Raw genomic sequence first — 17362 nt, 5'->3', positions numbered from 1 at the left:
ACCATGACTCTCGCGAAAAGAAATGCGTTTTTTTCGTAAAAAAAAGTTTTTTTAAAAAAAAATTTGCCGAAAAGCTAGGGAAGATCGGTGGAAAACCAAAAGGTAAAAAACGGGAAAAACCGTTTAAAAAAGCCGAAAACACGTGCGGAAAAATAAAGAAACAAAATTCGAAGGGAGCGCCCAGAGCGCGACACGTGGCGAATGACTGAGAGCATTATGGATGATCTTTTTTTTGCACGGGCATTGTGGATGATGTTCAAGGCTATGTATTTTGAATGAATTCTTGTTTATTCTCGTTGTAACACACGAGCATGTTTCCTAGTAAAGCAAAAAGGAAAGACACGAAGGAAAAACCCGGTTCATAAACTTTTCAGAAGTTCTGCAAATCATAAAAACCAGCCGGAACCTACCCAAAACCAGGGTTTATAGAAGCAACGAACAGAGTAAATTGGGCCGGCCCATGGTCAGTCGTCTCGCTCGGGTCTATGCGAAGCAGCCACTTTTTGACGCAATAAGCGTCAAATAGTGTCTTTTTGCAGTACGCGAGAAATAGAGGCGTTTCTGTTTCCGCAAAGGTCGTTACTTGGGCCCGACCCATTACTGTTTCTCTGTTTAAATCCAAAAAAAACTATGCATGCAGCGTGACTCGAACCTAGAATCTCCAGATTCAACACAAAAAATACTGACGCAACATTCCTTCTTGTACGCCCTAAATGCAGAGAGTAAAAACGCAACTCTTTTCCCTTTTTCTTCTTTTTCCTTTTTTTAAATGTGGGAAAAATCATAATTCCTTTTTCTTTTCTGTTTTGTGGAAATGCACGAACATTTTACATCAAATTCGATGAGCTGGTTTCAAATTCGATGATTTTTTTTCACATTCAATGAACTTTTTTGAAATTCGATGAGCTGGTTTCAAATTACTTCAAGAGTTGCAGCGGATGGCAACGCTGTTATCCAGCTTTAGGTCGACGGTTCGAATCCATCTTTCTCTGGTATATTTCTCCAGAAATAGACTCACTGGAGGGGGCTAGCCAGATGCCCTAATGGGCCTAGTTCACAACATATGGTATTTTTGGGTTGGGCTGGATTCATTCAAAACAGAACCAAATTGGAGTCGGTTCCTCCAGCTTGGCCCCTAAAAAAACGTCCAGCTTGGCCTGCGCATAAATTTCTGGTTCCTCTCCCGGAAACCCTAATCCCCAAATCGCAACATCCCGAGCAACGATGGACCTTCGCCTCGCCGCCGCCTCCCGCAAAATTGGCCGCCCCGACTACGTCCTCCTCTGCACATATGGGTGCAGCGACGCGGTGGACATTAACAAGACCACAGCGTGCGTCTCGCTGAGCAAAATGGGATGCATCAAGGTAACCATCTCAAAACAAGATCTGCCATCGATCTCCTACTTCCATGTTACCTGTCCCGACCTCACAGAGAACCCCTTCACCAAAAGTCCTGAGATCCTTTGGTCGTCGGAGAACTTCATCCTCTTCTGTGTCCATCTCGTCCTACCCGGCCCACCAGAGTTCTTCCTCTATACGGTCGAAGGCCCGGAGTTCCCAGACGCCGATGCTTAGTCTGCTTCCTGGTTTTGGCTCGTATTGTGATCGCGAGATGCTAGATCCATACCTTATAGGCGTCGTTCCGGACGTTGACGGCAAGGGCCACTTCTTGACCGCTTTCAAAAGGAAGGAGTCAGCGGATTGCGAACACCACATCTACAGGCTCGAAGGCAGTATCGGGACCTGGAGCAAAGAGCATCTTTTCCCAGATTTTCCCTCCTGGGCACGTTCAGGGGTTTTTCCAGATAAGGTGGTTGCATTACATCAAGAAGTGGGCTATGTTGATCTCTTGAAGGGGATTCTTTTCTGCAATGTGGTCAAAAATCCGGTGAAGGCACGTTTCATTCCATTGCCGAACCTGCTACCCAACAACCAACACTACTTCTATGAAGAATTGCCAGGACAGGCAATACGCGATGTCACCTGCACTGATGGTTATAAAATCGTATGTGTTGAGCTGGAAGATTTATTCGGTTTCACAACCAGAATCCCCGATCCTGATGTACTCTATGATTTTGAAGTTGATCCATCTGAGAAGGTGGTAAAGCGCATGTGTGTTGGTTGGAGGCTCGTGACATGGTATAGGGAGATCTTTTGGGACCATTGGCAAAAGGTGTGTAAGATTCATGTTGATGAACTTGGAGAAGTCTCCTTGCCTCCTCATGGTAGAACAGAACCCTTGCCACCTAAGAACCTGAAACCATCTTCTAGAGCTAAAAAGTTGCCTCTGAGCGACCTGCAAACAGCTTGTCCGATCCTCTGTGGCGATTATGTTTGCCTCCTCTCCAAGTGGGACTATCGTGATGATGAGGCTTGGATTGTCACTGTTGACATGTGGAAGAAAGCAGTGAGAGGACTGGTGCCAGTTAAAGATGGGATATCCATGCGTCTCAATCCAGCCTACGTATCCTGTGTGACGAAGAATTATCGCAAGAGTGAATCAGGTAATATTAGCGCTATCTGTTTATCATGTGACATTGCTGAGGAATGTTATTCCCCTCGTCCTTTTTGGGGATATGTTTACTTATCAATTAGCTGTGGTTTGAGCAAATTTAATTTTGGTATTCACGGTTTTTATTTTGTGTAGCACATGTTATCATTCAGTCTGTACAGTAATAATAGTTAAGCCTTAAAACGATGGTGATTCTTATTCAGGCTGTACGGTAATTATTAAGACTGAAACCATGGTGGTTAAACCACATTCAGTATGTACATTAATAGTTAAGACCTAGGCTAAAGTATTTTAAATTGTCAGGGATAGGTCCTCAGTAATCAGCATGATCAATCACTTGTTACTATTTGGCCTGTTCAGTTTTATGGTTGGTTATCTATAGTGATGAACAAGTGATCATGAATCTGATGTTTATCTGCTCGCTATGCCTTAGATGGACGTAGCTCTCTTGTGAAGGATACTCCTTTTCACGGCAAACGTTGTCTGGTATGTGTTGTTATCCTTGTGTTCTTCTGCTGGTATTTCCATTCCTCCCTATTCAGGTATGATTATCTAAATCTTGGTTTTGCAGTCGCTCCTGGAAAACACTAGTAACAGTTTCCAGCCGAAGAGGACACTGAGGGGTTCGACAATGGAACGAAGAGAACGATATGGTTGAGTCGACCTCCATAGGATTGCCACCAATAAGCTCGTGCAATCCTTATCAGGTCACAGTAACATTTGTGAATCTTGGTATGTAGTACGTGTTACTTAAAACACTTGCCATATAAACCACCTTAGACAAGATAGTTTGTCTAAAATCTTTGATATCGATGGTATTCAAATAGAGAAATGTGCCTGCATTATTGCTCATCAAGGTTGTCAAGCATCGCACCTACTAATGTTTGTACTATATTTCATGTCCTATGACTATTTCTATGTATAGATATTAGGCTGATATAGTTTGTTTATTTGTGTTTTTTGCAGTGATGATGCAAGCTTTGGACAAGGATCTTCATTCATTTGAAGCACTGATGATTTAAGTTAGATGTGTGTCAGTTATGCTTTAAAACCATATACTGTTAGATGTGTGTCAGTTCTGCGCTATAATGCTGTTTAATTTATATTGATCCTTCTAGTTGTGTATCTATACCATGTTAGCATCAGATATGTGTCAGTAATATGATTTAAAACCATCGTACTTATTCCAATATGCATATTGATCCTTCAGTTGTACCCCGTCTGTTCCTAAATATAAGTTTGAGAGATTCCGTATACATCCGTATGTAGTCCGTGTTGAAATCTCTAAAAATTATATCTCACCCAATGCTGTAGTACCATTTCGTGGGTTGGTTGATAAGTTTAACGTTTCTTGTGATTAGGCCACTTCCAAGTGCAAAATGGCCAACGTGCACAAAAATCCTGGCTATCTCATAATTAAGGAATACGGGAGTATGTTTTTGCAGTGATTTCTTTTGTATTATGTCCCTTGTTTCATAAAGAGGTAATATCACAGTATGGTGCTTGAACTTTGAAAATACAGATTAGTGGTCATCCAACTTGCGTTCTCATGCAAATACAGTCATTTTATCAGTATCCGGTGTTTACATGGCATGACTGAAACACCCCTGCTTTGTTTTTCATTGCACAGAAGCCCCCTCAACAACACAAATGGGTCATATTTGAGCGCACGTCACGCTTGACAGAGAAATGAGAAACGTGCCCCACACGGGCATGGCCTGAGCCAACCATTGCACTAAGCACGTCTTTAAACCAATATACCTAACTTCACTTTATAATGTAAGCAGGGATCAGCTGATATTTTCACAAACTTGCACGCTGGGGTCACCTACTGGATGCGAAGTTACCACTGGAACATGCCCAAGCTTTGTTTCAATTTATATATTTTAATGCCAAAAACTTTTGAATTCATAATCCATTTGAATGAATTCTGGCGAAAAAAATCCGCTCATCCACAAGTAGTCGTTGTTGCCAACATATAAAAATCAAGGTTTCTCCTTAGACACATGAACAAGTACGGGTTCCAAAATGGCAAAAAAAAAAAAAATAGCTCACGCTCGAAATGATTCAAAATTCTTTCAGACAAACCAACATTTTTTTAATTCAAATAATTTAAAATTTTAGAAGTCTAGATAAAATAAAATTGTCGGAGTAATGAGCCACGGGTAGGCTAACCCGAGTCCCAGAACCTTTCAAGACATCGGGGCAGGCTGCGCCCCGCGAGTCCAGAAGGCGACTCCAGATAAGCCGAGTCCAAGAGGCGACTCCAGATAAGCCGGGTCCAAGAGGCGACTTCATATAAAGCCGAGTTCAAGAGGCGACTCCAGATAAAGCCGAGTCCCAGAGGCGACTCCAGATAAGCCGAGTCCAAGAGGCGACTCCAGATAAAGCCGAGTCCCAGAGGCGACTCCAAGGAGGCCGACTACGGAAGTCGGCCTGCAATTCCAACCACCCTGTTATTTAAGGGCAGGTATGGCGACAGTGCGCCGTACCAACGGAGATCTCCGTCCGGCGCGGCACTGTTGCCATGCCGGCCCTGGCATCAGCTCCTGGGGGCGGGGCCCTGTGCCCACGACGGTCTGTCTGTACGGCCCGGAGACAGCGGGGCCTACCAGTCAGCGAGAATACTGAAGACGGCGAGAGCGCCAAGAGACGGGCCCGTTGGGAGTCGGCCCCCAGGAGACGGCCGGCTCCTCCCACGGGCCCCACACGCCATTAACCAGACACGACGGGGGAATGGCAACAGTGATCGCTCGTCAAGCGGCGGCACTGTTGCCATGACCCCCTGACCAAGCCGGCGTCATTAGAAGCACGGCTACACTAATCTGCAGCCGGCAAGACCCGCCCACGGTGGACAAGGGCTGACGCCCTCGTACCAGGCCAGTCGGCGGGACCCACCAGTCGGCGGGCCCCAGGAGTCGGCGTAGAAGACGGCGGCCTGAGAGACAGACGGTTGGGACCCGCACCCAGCCGGTTTTACCATTGTACCCCTGGGGGTAGGCCTATATAAACTCCCCAGGGCGCCCATGCAAAGGGTTGGAAGCCATTAGCACTAGACAGACCATATAGGAAGGAGAGAGCTTGCCTTGCCTTCTCCTTCTTCCAGAAACAGCTCTAGGAGCAACCTTGTATTCACTCTGCCTTAGTGACCATGCGGAGACCCCGCAGAGCAGCAGTAGGGGTGTTATCTCCTCGGAGAGCCCTGAAGCTGGGTAAGATCCACCGGCGTCCATGTCTTCGCCTCATCCCGTTTCCAGGCACCGGCGACGTTCTACTCGCCCCCACCATGATAAGCCATCCTTTGGCATATGTCGCACCCAACCCCCGACATTTGGCGCCCACCGTGGGGCGAGGTGCACCGTCGTCCGGAGATTTTCTCTGGACGGGAACCCTTTTCCTTCCTGGCGAGCGCAGCCAGCCAGGCTCGCCAGACGGAGTTTGCATTGATGCGCTGCGCGGTGCTGAGGCCGCTTGCGCAGCTAGCTGCCTCGCCGAACTTGTCGGCGAGGTTCGCCTCTCCGACGAGCCTGCATCCGACGCAGGCACGGGTGGCCCCGAGAGCGTCCTCGCGGGCCTCCTTGACCAACTCCACGTCACCGGCGAGCCTGCCGTGGACTTGGAGTTCGTAGGCTCCACCGACCCGATGCTGGTCGACTCCGACGCCGCGTCGCTCGACGCGTTCCCCACCAATATGGTGGTTTACGACGAGCCGCTCCCTCACGAGGAGAGCGGCGGAAGCGCCGTCAAGGAGGTGCTCGTCATCAGTCATGACGAGCGTTCCGGTGAAGGGGCTCATGACCCACTCGACGCGGCTCTGCAAGACCTAACTGTGCCTATTCCAGAAGACGCAGACGCCGAGACACTGGAGACACGCCGCCTTCAGATCATCGAAGGCGCCAAGAAGTTGGCAAGCATGAGGCGCTTGTCAGAAGCCTACCAGCGTGAGATGGATCGCGCTGTGGGCGGCTCGCCGGCTCCGACTGGGCCTAGCCGCCTAGGCGCGGTCCGGCAACGCGGCGCGACCATCGCCAGCCTGTTCGGGGCCAATCGCCCCGTGTACGCCACGCCAGCGAAGAATATCCGCGCCGCCCAGGCGGCGACTGACGAGCTGAAGAACTTTGAAGGCGAAGAGCGCCGCATGATGATGGAGCGAGTCCAGCAGCTCCTCGACGCGGTAGCCACGCAGAATGCAGCCGGCGGTCGTACAGAGGCGCCGCGACGGCCAGACGACGACTTGCCTCCTCGCCGAGATCAAGGTGCAACGTCCCGGACACCGACTGGTGGAGTCCGCGGAAGAAAAGACAAAGAGCCGGCTGTCAGTCACAGTCGGACTCGCATCACCATCGAGCGCGACCAAGACGGCCGTCTGAGAGCAGTGGAACGGCAGGGCGACTATCTGCCTCCCCCGCCGAGAAGAGAACGACGAGTTTCCCCACCGCCTGTTGAGCATCCGACTCTTGGTGGCCGCCTTGGCCGCCGAGAGGGAGTCAGGGAAAACGACGCCCGCCACCGGATCGACCAACTCCACCGGTCCCTGGCACTGGAAGAAGAAGATGAGTTGGGTCCGCCTTGCTTTGGGCCCCGCATCCGAGACGAGCCTTTTCCCAAAGGGTTCACGCTCCCCCGAGACACGCCCAAGTATACCAGCTCCGTGAAGCCGGAAGACTGGCTAGTTGACTACTCCATTGCCGTCAACATAGCGAACGGCAACAAGCGAGTTGCCGTGAAGTATGTTCCACTCATGCTCCAGGGCACGGCCCGGACATGGTTGAACAGTCTGAAGCCCCGCAACATCAACAGCTGGGTCGACTTCACCGAGGCCTTCAGCCGCAACTTCACGAGCACGTACAAGCGACCTCCCAAGCCGCGCCAGCTTTCCTTGTGCGTACAAGGCCCCGACGAGTCGACACGCGACTACCTCATGCGCTGGGGCGAGCTCCGGAACTCCTGCGAGGGCGTGCACGAGGTGCAGGCTATCGAGTACTTCACCGCTGGGTGCCGAGAAGGCACCCTCCTCAAGCACCGGCTACTCTGCGATGAGCCAGAGACCCTCGATGAGCTGTTGATCATAGCAGACAAGTACGCCACAGCCGACTCCTCCATGAAGACGGAAATTCAAGTTAACGCGGCTGGCAAAGTGGCCCCTCAGGCTCCCAGAACCCCAGCTGGAAATGCCAGTCGGCGACAACAACAGAACGACAACAAGCGCAAGACCCCACAGCCGACTTCCAGTAGTCGGCAGGTTGCAACAGTTGAAGATCAACAGCCGGAGGGGCAGCCTCCGACCAAGCGACAGAAAGGCGGCAAGTCCAACTGGTTGCCGGCCTTCTCTTACAAGCAGACTCTAGACGGTCCCTGCAAGTTCCACAGCGGCGCGAAGCCGTCAAACCATACCACCCGAAAGTGCCACTGGCTTACAAGAATCGCCAAGGGAGACGGCCTCCTTCCTCCCCCGCCTGCTGGGCCGCCGCCTCCACCACCGCCCCAGCAGCCGGCTGCCAGGCCAGTCGGCGCAGTATGAGATGAGTACCCAGAAGAGCATGGAGCCTACGTGGTGTTCATCAGTATGGCTGATGATCGACGCAGCAGGCGGCTGCAGCAGCAAGAGGTGAACGCAGTAGCATCAGATACTCCAGAGTTCATGCATTGGTCCGAGAAGCCTATCAGCTGGAGCAGGGCAGATCACCCAGAGGTGATGCCGAATCCAAGCTCCTATGCCCTGGTCCTGAGTGCCACCTTGGCCACTGATAGGCGGGCCACTCGCTTCTCGCGAGTGTTGATAGATGGAGGCAGTAGCATCAACATCCTGTATAAGGACACCATGGAGAAGCTAGGAATCAAGCAAAGACAGCTGCAGAGCAGCCGGACTGTGTTCCACGGCATTGTACCTGGCCTTTCCTGCTCACCAATCGGCAAGATCCTAATAGACATCCTCTTCGGAGATAAAGATCATTTCCGCCGAGAGCCAGTCTGGTTTGAAGTGGAGGACCTCGAAAGCCCCTACCATGCATTACTTGGCCGACCTGCTTTGACCAAGTTCATGGCAGTTCCCCACTACGCCTACCTCAAGATGAAGATGCCGAGTTCCAAGGGAATTCTGACCATAGCCGGCGACTACAGGAAGTCGTCCGCCTGTGCAGCTGAGAGCAGTCGGCTGGCCGAGTCCCTGGTGATCGCGGCTGAGAAGCGGCTTCTTGATCGGGTTGTGACGATGGCCGTCAAGCAGCCGGAGATGTCGCCCGACCCCAAGGAGTCGGAAGCTGAGGGCTCGTTCAAGCCGGCCAAAGAGACCAAGAAGATACCCTTGAACCCGGAGCACCCAGAGAGGTATGTTGTCATAGGTGCAAACCTTGATAGCAAATAGGAAGGCGAGCTCGTCGATTTCCTCCGTGAGAATCGGGACATCTTTGCATGGTCCCCTAAAGACATGCCAGGTGTACCGACGGAATTCGCCGATCACAAGTTACACGTCCGACCTGATGTGAAGCCCGTCAGGCAGCCTTTGCGCCGACTATTGGAAGAAAAGAGAAGAGTCGTAGGAGAAGAGATAGCCCGGCTCCTAGCCGCCGGCTTCATTATGGAAGTATTTTTTCCAGAGTGGTTGGCAAACCCGGTCTTGGTGCTGAAGAAGAACAAGCAGTGGCGGATGTGTATTGACTACACAAGCCTCAACAAAGCCTGCCCCAAGGACCCGTTTGCTCTATCGAGAATCGATCAGGTGATAGACTCCACAGCCGGATGCGAGCTGTTGAGCTTCTTAGATGCATACTCAGGGTATCACCAGATCAAGTTGAGCCCAGCAGACAGACTGAAGATCGCCTTCATCACGCCATTCGGAGCCTTCTGCTACCTGACCATGACGTTCGGCTTGAGGAATGCCGGCGCCACCTTTCAGCGTTGCATGCAGAAGTGCCTCCTCAAGCAACTCGGCAGAAACGCCCACGTCTATGTGGATGATGTAGTGGTGAAGACGGAGAAGCGTGGGACGCTGATGGAAGACCTCAAAGAAACCTTTGAAAACCTGCGTCGATTCCAGATCAAGCTCAACCCTGAAAAATGCGTCTTTGGAGTGCCAGCCGGCCAGCTCCTTGGCTTCCTAGTCTCTGAATGCGGCATAGAGTGCAACCCTGTGAAGATCAAGGCCATCGAGAGGATGGAGGTACCCAGCCGACTGTTAGATGTGCAGAAGTTCACCGGCTGCTTGGCATCCATCAGCCGGTTCATCAGTCGGCTGGGTGAGAAGGCTCTCCCTTTGTACCAACTGATGAAGAAGACCACCTTCTTTGAGTGGAACCACAAGGCGGATGAAGCATTTCTCCAGCTGAAGAAGATGTTGACTACTCCCCCTGTGTTGGCGGCTCTGACTCCCAAAGAGCCCATGCTCCTATACATCGCCGCCACCAGCCGAGTAGTCAGCACAGTCATTGTAGTCGAACGCAAAGAGGAAGGCAAGGCGCTCCCTGTCCAGAGACCGGTATATTACCTGAGCGAGGTACTGTCGACCTTCAAGCAGAACTACCCCCACTACCAGAAGATGTGCTACGGTGCGCATTTTGCCGCCAAGAAGTTGAAGCCTTACTTTCAAGAGCATCCAATCACGGTGGTTTGCACAGCCCCGCTGGCCGAGATCATTGGGAGCCGAGATGCTTCTGGCCAAGTGGCCAAATGGGCCATAGAGTTGGCTCCCTACACCATCTACTACCAGCCCCACACTGCCATCAAGTCACAAGCACTGGCCGACTTCCTCGTCGACTGGGCCGAGACCCAGTACCTGCCGCCAGCGCCCGACTCCACCCATTGGCGGATGCATTTTGACGGCTCCAAGATGCGCACCGGCTTGGGAGCCGGCATCGTCCTCACCTCCCCTAAAGGCGACAAGCTCAAGTATGCGCTGCAGATCCACTTCGCCGCCTCCAACAACGTCGCCGAATACGAAGCACTCATTCACGGGCTCCGGCTTGCCAAAGAACTCGGCATTCGCCGGATCCTGTGCTATGGCGACTCTGATTTGGTGGTCCAGCAGTCATCTGGCGACTGGGACGCCAAAGATGCAAACATGGCAAGCTACCGCTTCCTGGTGCAGCAACTCAGCGGATACTTCAAGGGGTGTGAATTCCTTCACGTGCCAAGGAATGACAACGACCAAGCAGACGCCTTGGCACGAGTCGGCTCTACCCGCCAAGCAATACCATCCGGCGTCGCTCTTCAGCGCCTCCTTAAGCCGTCTATCAAGCCTTCACCAGAATCAGACTCCATCTTTGTGCCGGCTCCCCCCGAAGAAGTCGGATCCGACTCAAGAGCCCCAGCAGACAGCCCCAAGAAAATCACGGACGAAGCTGGCCCGGGGACTTCAGGACCCGGCCCGGGAACTGCGCCAGTCGGCCCGGGGACTTCGTCAATCCAGCTAACGGCCGCAGACTCCAGCCTAGCCGCCCTTGTCCAAGTCGAAGTGGTGGCAATCGAAGAAATAGCAGCACCCTCATGGGCGCAGCCCATCCTCAAGTTTCTAGTGAACAAAGAGCTGCCAACTGATGAAATCTTGGCTCGGCAAGTGCAACGCCGAGCGGCAGCCTACACCATAATCAACAGAGAGCTGGTCAGGCGCAGCGTCACTGGTGTCTACCAGTGCTTCGTGGAGCCAGAGCAAGGCCAAGCAATTCTCAGAGACATCCATCAAGGCGAGTGCGGCCACCATGCGGCTTCAAGAGCACTCTTCGCCAAAGCCTTTCGGCACGGTTTCTTCTGGCCGACTGCCCTGGAAGAGGCCAAGGAATTAGTCCAAAAATGCAAGGGGTGCCAGAAGTTCCGCTCCAAGCCGCTGCAGCCGACTTCTGCACTGAAGACAATCCCCATCGCCTGGCCCTTTGCAGTTTGGGGCCTAGACATGGTGGGACCATTCAAGACGGCCCGAGGCGGCCTAACTCACTTACTCGTCGCACTGGACAAGTTCACCAAGTGGATAGAAGCAAAGCCCATCAAGAAGTTGAACGGTCCGACTACAGTGACTTTCATCGCCGACATCACGGTTTGGTATGGCATACCGCACAACATCATCACCGACAATGGCACAAATTTTGCCAAAGGCGCCTTGGCCCGTTTCTGCACGACGCAGGGCATCCGACTGGACTTAGCGTCCGTTGCCCATCCGTAGTCAAACGGCCAAGTGGAGCGAGCAAACGGCCTCATCCTATCTGGCATTAAGCCTCGACTGGTCGAACCACTCGAGCGTTCGGCTGGCTGTTGGCTTGAGGACCTGCCAGCCGTCCTTTGGAGTCTATGCACGACTCCAAACAAGTCAACCGGCTTCACACCTTTCTTCCTCGTCTACGGTGCCGAAGCCGTCATCCCGATGGACATAGAGTTCGACTCTCCACGAGTCACCATGTACACCGAAGAGGAAGCAGAAGAAGCACGTCAAGACGGCGTCGATCTGCTGGAAGAGGGCCAGCTGTTGGCACTCATCCGGTCCAGCATCTACCAGCAGAGTCTGTGCCAGTACTACAACAGGAAGGTCAGGCCAAGATCTTTCCAAGAGGGCGACCTTGTGCTCCGGCTGATCCAGCGAACAGCCGACCAGCACAAGTTGTCGGCGCCTTGGGAAGGCCCCTTCATCATCAGCAAAGTGCTGGGCAACGACTCCTACTACCTAATCGACGCCCAGAAGCCCCGAGCACGTAAGAGGGACGACTCCGGCAAAGAGTCGGAACGGCCTTAGAATGCAAATCTTCTCTGAAGATTTTACAGTTGATGCAGTATGTATCACGCTATCCTTTGTATTAAAGTACCGAGACTTTGGGCCCCCCCGAGACGAGCTCGGGGATTGCCCCTTTTGTTGTTATCTGTATGATAAGAATTATGCCTTCGAGTATGCTACTCTTTGTTATGCCGCTTGGCACCGGGTTCGACTAGTTGGCCCGGGGACTCGCCGTCTTGCGCTATCAAATGCTTCCTGCAGTCGGACAAGTAGTGCGCGGCGCTTAAGCCGTCTCCTGTCAAAAGCCGCAGCTCGCAGAGCGATTGTTGGTAGGCAGAGAGTAAGCAAGAATGAGCGCCCACACGAAAAAATGGCTAAGGACTCAAAGCATAAGCATAGCCCAAGCCGGCTTCCAGCGTCTCTTTGCAGAGCCGACTCTCGAGTAGTCGGCTCACTGCCTTCTATCCAACTTGTTAAAAGACTCTAAAAAAGGCCAAGTACTTGCCTTCCCTAAGGTAGCCGAGCGTTAGACCTAGCGGCAGTTCGCAGAGCGGTTGTCTGTCTGGCAAAGCAGCGACTATGGAAATGCGGCAAAGGAAAAAGCCAAAAGAGCTATGAGCAAGGAAAGATAGAAGTCGGATAGATATTTACATAACATAGGCCTCTGGCCAGGTTCAAAATACACCCCGCGGGTGGAATTGTGCGAATTAACAAGTTCTTTCAAAGACTACTAAAGCAGGAAAAATAAAGGCAAGACGGCAGCCTAAGAAGCGGCAGACGGGTTCGGAGGGTCGGTGGAGACGGCGGTGTCAGGCGCCGGAGCGGCCGGCTGGGCGGTCTCGGTTTGATCGTCTCCGGTGGCGGCCGGCTTAGTCGGACGCAGCTCGTTGCTGGAGGCACGGTCGAGCTGAGGCTGGTCGTCCGCTCCGTCTTCCGGCGCCTCCGTCTCGCCTCCGTCCTCCCCCTCGTCTCCCTCCTCGGCACTGGAGCCGATCACCTCCGCCGAGTCCTCGTCGTAGTCCGGGTTCATCCCAAACCACTCCGGCGGCACCTCTTCGCCGTTCGCGGCCCGCTCAGGAACGAAGACGCTGGTGTCGGTGTAGTCGGCAATCGCCGCCGCATGCTCGATGAGGGCGCCTTCCACAGCCATCAGCTCTGCCTGGGCCTCGGCCCGGAACGCGGCCAGCCGGTCCAGGTCCAGCCCTGGATACCAAGCCTTGACGAATTCCAAGGCCCGGCGCGCTCCATCCCGGACCGAGGAACCCTTCCAAGCCTCAAGACGGCCAGCTGCGACCTCCAGCCAGTCGGCAGTCCGACTGGGAGTGCGCAGAACCGGCATGCCCGGCCACAGGGCGGCAATCGCCTGAGCACCGGCGCGTTGAAGACGGCGCAACAGCTGGTGGGCCGGCCGCAGACGAGTCTCGATGCTCAGGAGTTTCTCGTCGACGGTCAAGGAGGCGTTGGCGGCGATCTCCTCGCCATTTGCCCTTCGCGCCTCGCGATCAGCCTCGATGGCTCGGGTGACCTCCTGCGAGTGGCCAGGGAAGAAGTCTGCCAAAACAAAAAGAAGCAAGAGAAAAAGTCAGGAATCGGCTTGACCTACAGTCGGCAGCTCAAAGAAAGAAAACAAAGAAACTCACCGTCGACAATGTCTTCGATCCCGTGGAAGCCGGAGGTCAGCATCGCCTCCTTGTCGGTCCAGGAGGAGCGCTTGCTCTCGAACTCGGCCAGGAGAGCGGCCTCTCTCTTATCCGCCTCGTCCCGCGCCTTCTTGAGCAGCTCCTTCTGCTCCGCCAGCTGCGCGGCCAGCAGGTCGCGCTCTATGGCGAGCTTGCTGCACTCCTCCTCCTTGGCGCGTAGGGCGGTGCCGACTTCGCCCAACTGTTCCTGAAGAGCGGCATTGGCCTCTGAAGAACAAAGGAAAAGGACGTCAAGTCGCCAGCAAAGAAGGTCGCCGGGAAGATCCGGCCCGACTGCTCAGCAGTCGGCCCGAATCTCGGGGACTACAGCCCGCGGGTGCGCCAGCGCGCCCCCGCGAAAAAGAAGAAGGACTTACTCCGACTCTCCGACAGGTCGGCCGTCCACTTCCCCAGCTACTCAACATTGCGGTTGAAGGCAGTAACGCAGAGGTTGTGATACTCCTGATAAACAATCAGACAAAGACAAAATGAGGTACTCGCCAGATTGAGTTCCGGGCCACCTACTCAGCAGCCGGCCCGAAACTCGGGGACTACACCCAGTGGGTGCGCTGGCGCGCCCCCACAGAGAAGAACGATAAAAGACAAAATCAAAGAAGGAAGGTATACCCGGATAGATGCGCGCGATGCCAGTTGCGCCCTGGTGCAGCCCTGGATGGCCTCGCCTTCGGCTCGCAGCTTCGCCTGGACGTCCAGGAGCGCCTGGTTCAGCGGACCGTCGCCGCCTCCTCGCACCCACCTGTTGGGAAACGTAGTAATTTCAAAAATTTCCTACGCACACGCAAGATCATGGTGATGCATAGCAACGAGAGGGGAGAGTGTGTCCACGTACACTCGTAGACCGAAAGCAGAAGCGTTAGAACAACGCGGTTGATGTAGTCGTACGTCTTCACGGCCCGACCGATCAAGCACCGAAACTACGGCACCTCCGAGTTCTAGCACACGTTCATCTCGATGATGTCCCTCGAACTCCGATCCAGCCGAGTGTCGAGGGAGAGTTCCGTCAGCATGACGGCGTGGTGACGATCTTGATGTACTACCGACGCAGGGCTTCGCCTAAGCACCGCTACGATATTATCGAGGTGGATTATGGTGGAGGGGGGCACCGCACACGGCTAAGAGATCCAAGGGATCAATTGTTGTTCTGCCTAGAGGTGCCCCCCTGCCCCCGTATATAAAGGAGCAAGGGGGGAGGGGGCGGCCGGCCTAGTAGGGGCGCGCCAAGGGGAGTCCTACTCCCACCGGGAGTAGGACTCCCTCCTTCCTTGTTGGAGTAGGAGAAGGGGGAAAGAGGGGGAGAGGAGGAAGGAAAGGGGGGCCGCACTCCTTGTCCAATTCGGACCAGAGGGGGGCTGTGCGCCTCCTTCCTTTCGGCCTCTCTCCTCTATTCCCGTATAGCCCAATAAGGCCCATATACTCCCCGGCGAATTCCCATAACTCTCCGGTACTCCGAAAAATACACGAATCACTCGGAACCTTTCCGAACTCCGAATATAGTCGTCCAATATATCGATCTTTATGTCTCAACCATTTCGAGACTCCTCGTCATGTCCCTGATCTCATCCGGGACTCCAAACTCCTTCGGTACATCAAAACTCATAAACTCATAATATAACTGTCATCGAAACCTTAAGCGTGCGGACCCTACGGGTTCGAGAACAATGTAGACATGACCTAGAACTATTCTCGGTCAATAACCAATAGCGGAACCTGGATGCTCATATTGGCTCCCACATATTCTACGAAGATCTTTATCGGTCAAACCGCATAACAACATACGTTGTTCCCTTTGTCATCGGTATGTTGCTTGCCCGAGATTCGATCGTCGGTATCCAATACCTAGTTCAATCTCGTTACCGGCAAGTCTCTTTACTCGTTACGTAATGCATCATCCCGCAACTAACTCATTAGTCACATTGCTTGCAAGGCTTATAATGATGTGCATTACCGAGAGGGCCCAGAGATACCTCTCCGACAATCGGAGTGACAAAACCTAATCTCAAAATACGCCAACTCAACATGTACCTTCGGAGACACCTGTAGTACTCCTTTATAATCACCCAGTTACGTTGTGACGTTTGGTAGTACCCAAAGTGTTCCTCCGGTAAACGGGAGTTTCATAATTCTCATAGTTACAGGAACATGTATAAGTCATGAAGAAAGCAATAGCAACATACTAAACGATCAAGTGATAGGCTAACGGAATGGGTCATGTCAATCACATCATTCTCCTAATGATGTGATCTCGTTAATCAAATGACAACTCTTTTGTCCATGGCTAGGAAACTTAACCATCTTTGATTCAACGAGCTAGTCAAGTAGAGGCATACTAGTGACACTATGTTTGTCTATGTATTCACACATGTATTATGTTTCCGGTTAATACAATTCTAGCATGAATAATAAACATTTATCATGATATAAGGAAATAAATAATAACTTTATTATTGCCTCTAGGGCATATTTCCTTCAGTCTCCCACTTGCACTAGAGTCAATAATCTAGTTCACATCACCATGTGATTTAATACCAATATTCACATCTGTATGTGATTAATACCCATAGTTCACATCGTCATGTGATCAACACCCAAAGGGTTTACTAGAGTCAATAATCTAGTTCACATTGCTATGTGATTAACACCCAAAAGAGTACTAAGGTATGATCATGTTTTGCTCGTGAGAGAAGCTTAGTCAACGGGTCTGTCATATTCAGAGCCGTATGTATTTCGCAAATATTCTATGTCCACAATGCTCTGCACGGAGCTACTCTAGATAATTGCTCCCACTCTCAATATGTATCCAGATTGAGACTTAGACTCATCTGGATTTGTGTAAAAGTTTGCATCATTGTAACTTTTACAACAAACTCTTTTATCACCTCCATAATCGAGAAACATGTCCTTAGTCCTTACTAAGGATATTCTTGACCGCTATCCAGTGATCTACTAATAGATCAAAATTGTATTCCTTTGGCAAACTCAGAGCAAGGTATACAATATGTCTGGTTCACAGCATAGCATACTTTATAGAACCTATGACTGAGGCATAGGGAATGACTTTTCATTCTCATGGTCGGGTCTTTGAGTCTTACTCAATTTCACACCTTGCAACACAGGCAAGAACTCCTTCTTTGACTGTTCCATTTTGAACTATTTCAAATATTTATCAAGGTATGTATTCATTGAAAAATCTTATCAAGCGTCTTGATCTATCTATATAGATCTTGATGCTCAATGTGTAAGCAGCTTCACCGAGGTCTTTCTTTGAAAAACTCTTATTCAAGTATCCTTTCATGCTTTGCAGAATAATTCTACATTATTTCTGATCAGCAATATGTCATTCACATATACTCATCAGAAATGCTATAGTGCTCCCACTCACTTTCTTGTAAATACAGGCTTCACCGTAAGTCTGTACAAAACTATATGCTTTGATCAACTTATCAAAGCATATATTCC

At 51.8% G+C, this 17362-nt stretch overlaps 1 protein-coding gene across 2 annotated transcripts; it reads left to right on the top strand.

Moving 5' to 3' along the window:
* The first annotated feature begins 1171 nt into the window (after positions 1-1171).
* On the top strand, positions 1172-3768 carry LOC123137487 (uncharacterized). Of its 2 annotated transcripts, none has more exons than XR_006468324.1 (4): positions 1172-2504; positions 2946-2998; positions 3084-3244; positions 3479-3768. XR_006468324.1 is itself a non-coding variant. In XM_044557267.1 (4 exons), exons 1-3 carry the CDS (start codon positions 1409-1411, stop codon positions 3168-3170), a joined length of 1236 nt encoding a protein of 411 aa, XP_044413202.1. In that variant the 5' UTR covers positions 1172-1408; the 3' UTR covers positions 3171-3219; positions 3479-3768. The 2 variants fall into 2 exon arrangements, 1 of the variants encoding a protein (XP_044413202.1); XM_044557267.1 differs by having other exon boundaries at positions 3084-3219.
* The last annotated feature ends 13594 nt before the right edge of the window (positions 3769-17362 follow it).

The sequence above is a fragment of the Triticum aestivum genome, chromosome 6B, assembly GCF_018294505.1.
Source record: "Triticum aestivum cultivar Chinese Spring chromosome 6B, IWGSC CS RefSeq v2.1, whole genome shotgun sequence".
NCBI lineage: Eukaryota > Viridiplantae > Streptophyta > Magnoliopsida > Poales > Poaceae > Triticum > Triticum aestivum.
The sequence above is the reverse complement of the archived record's forward strand: the minus strand, read 5'-3'. Positions and strand labels throughout refer to the sequence as shown.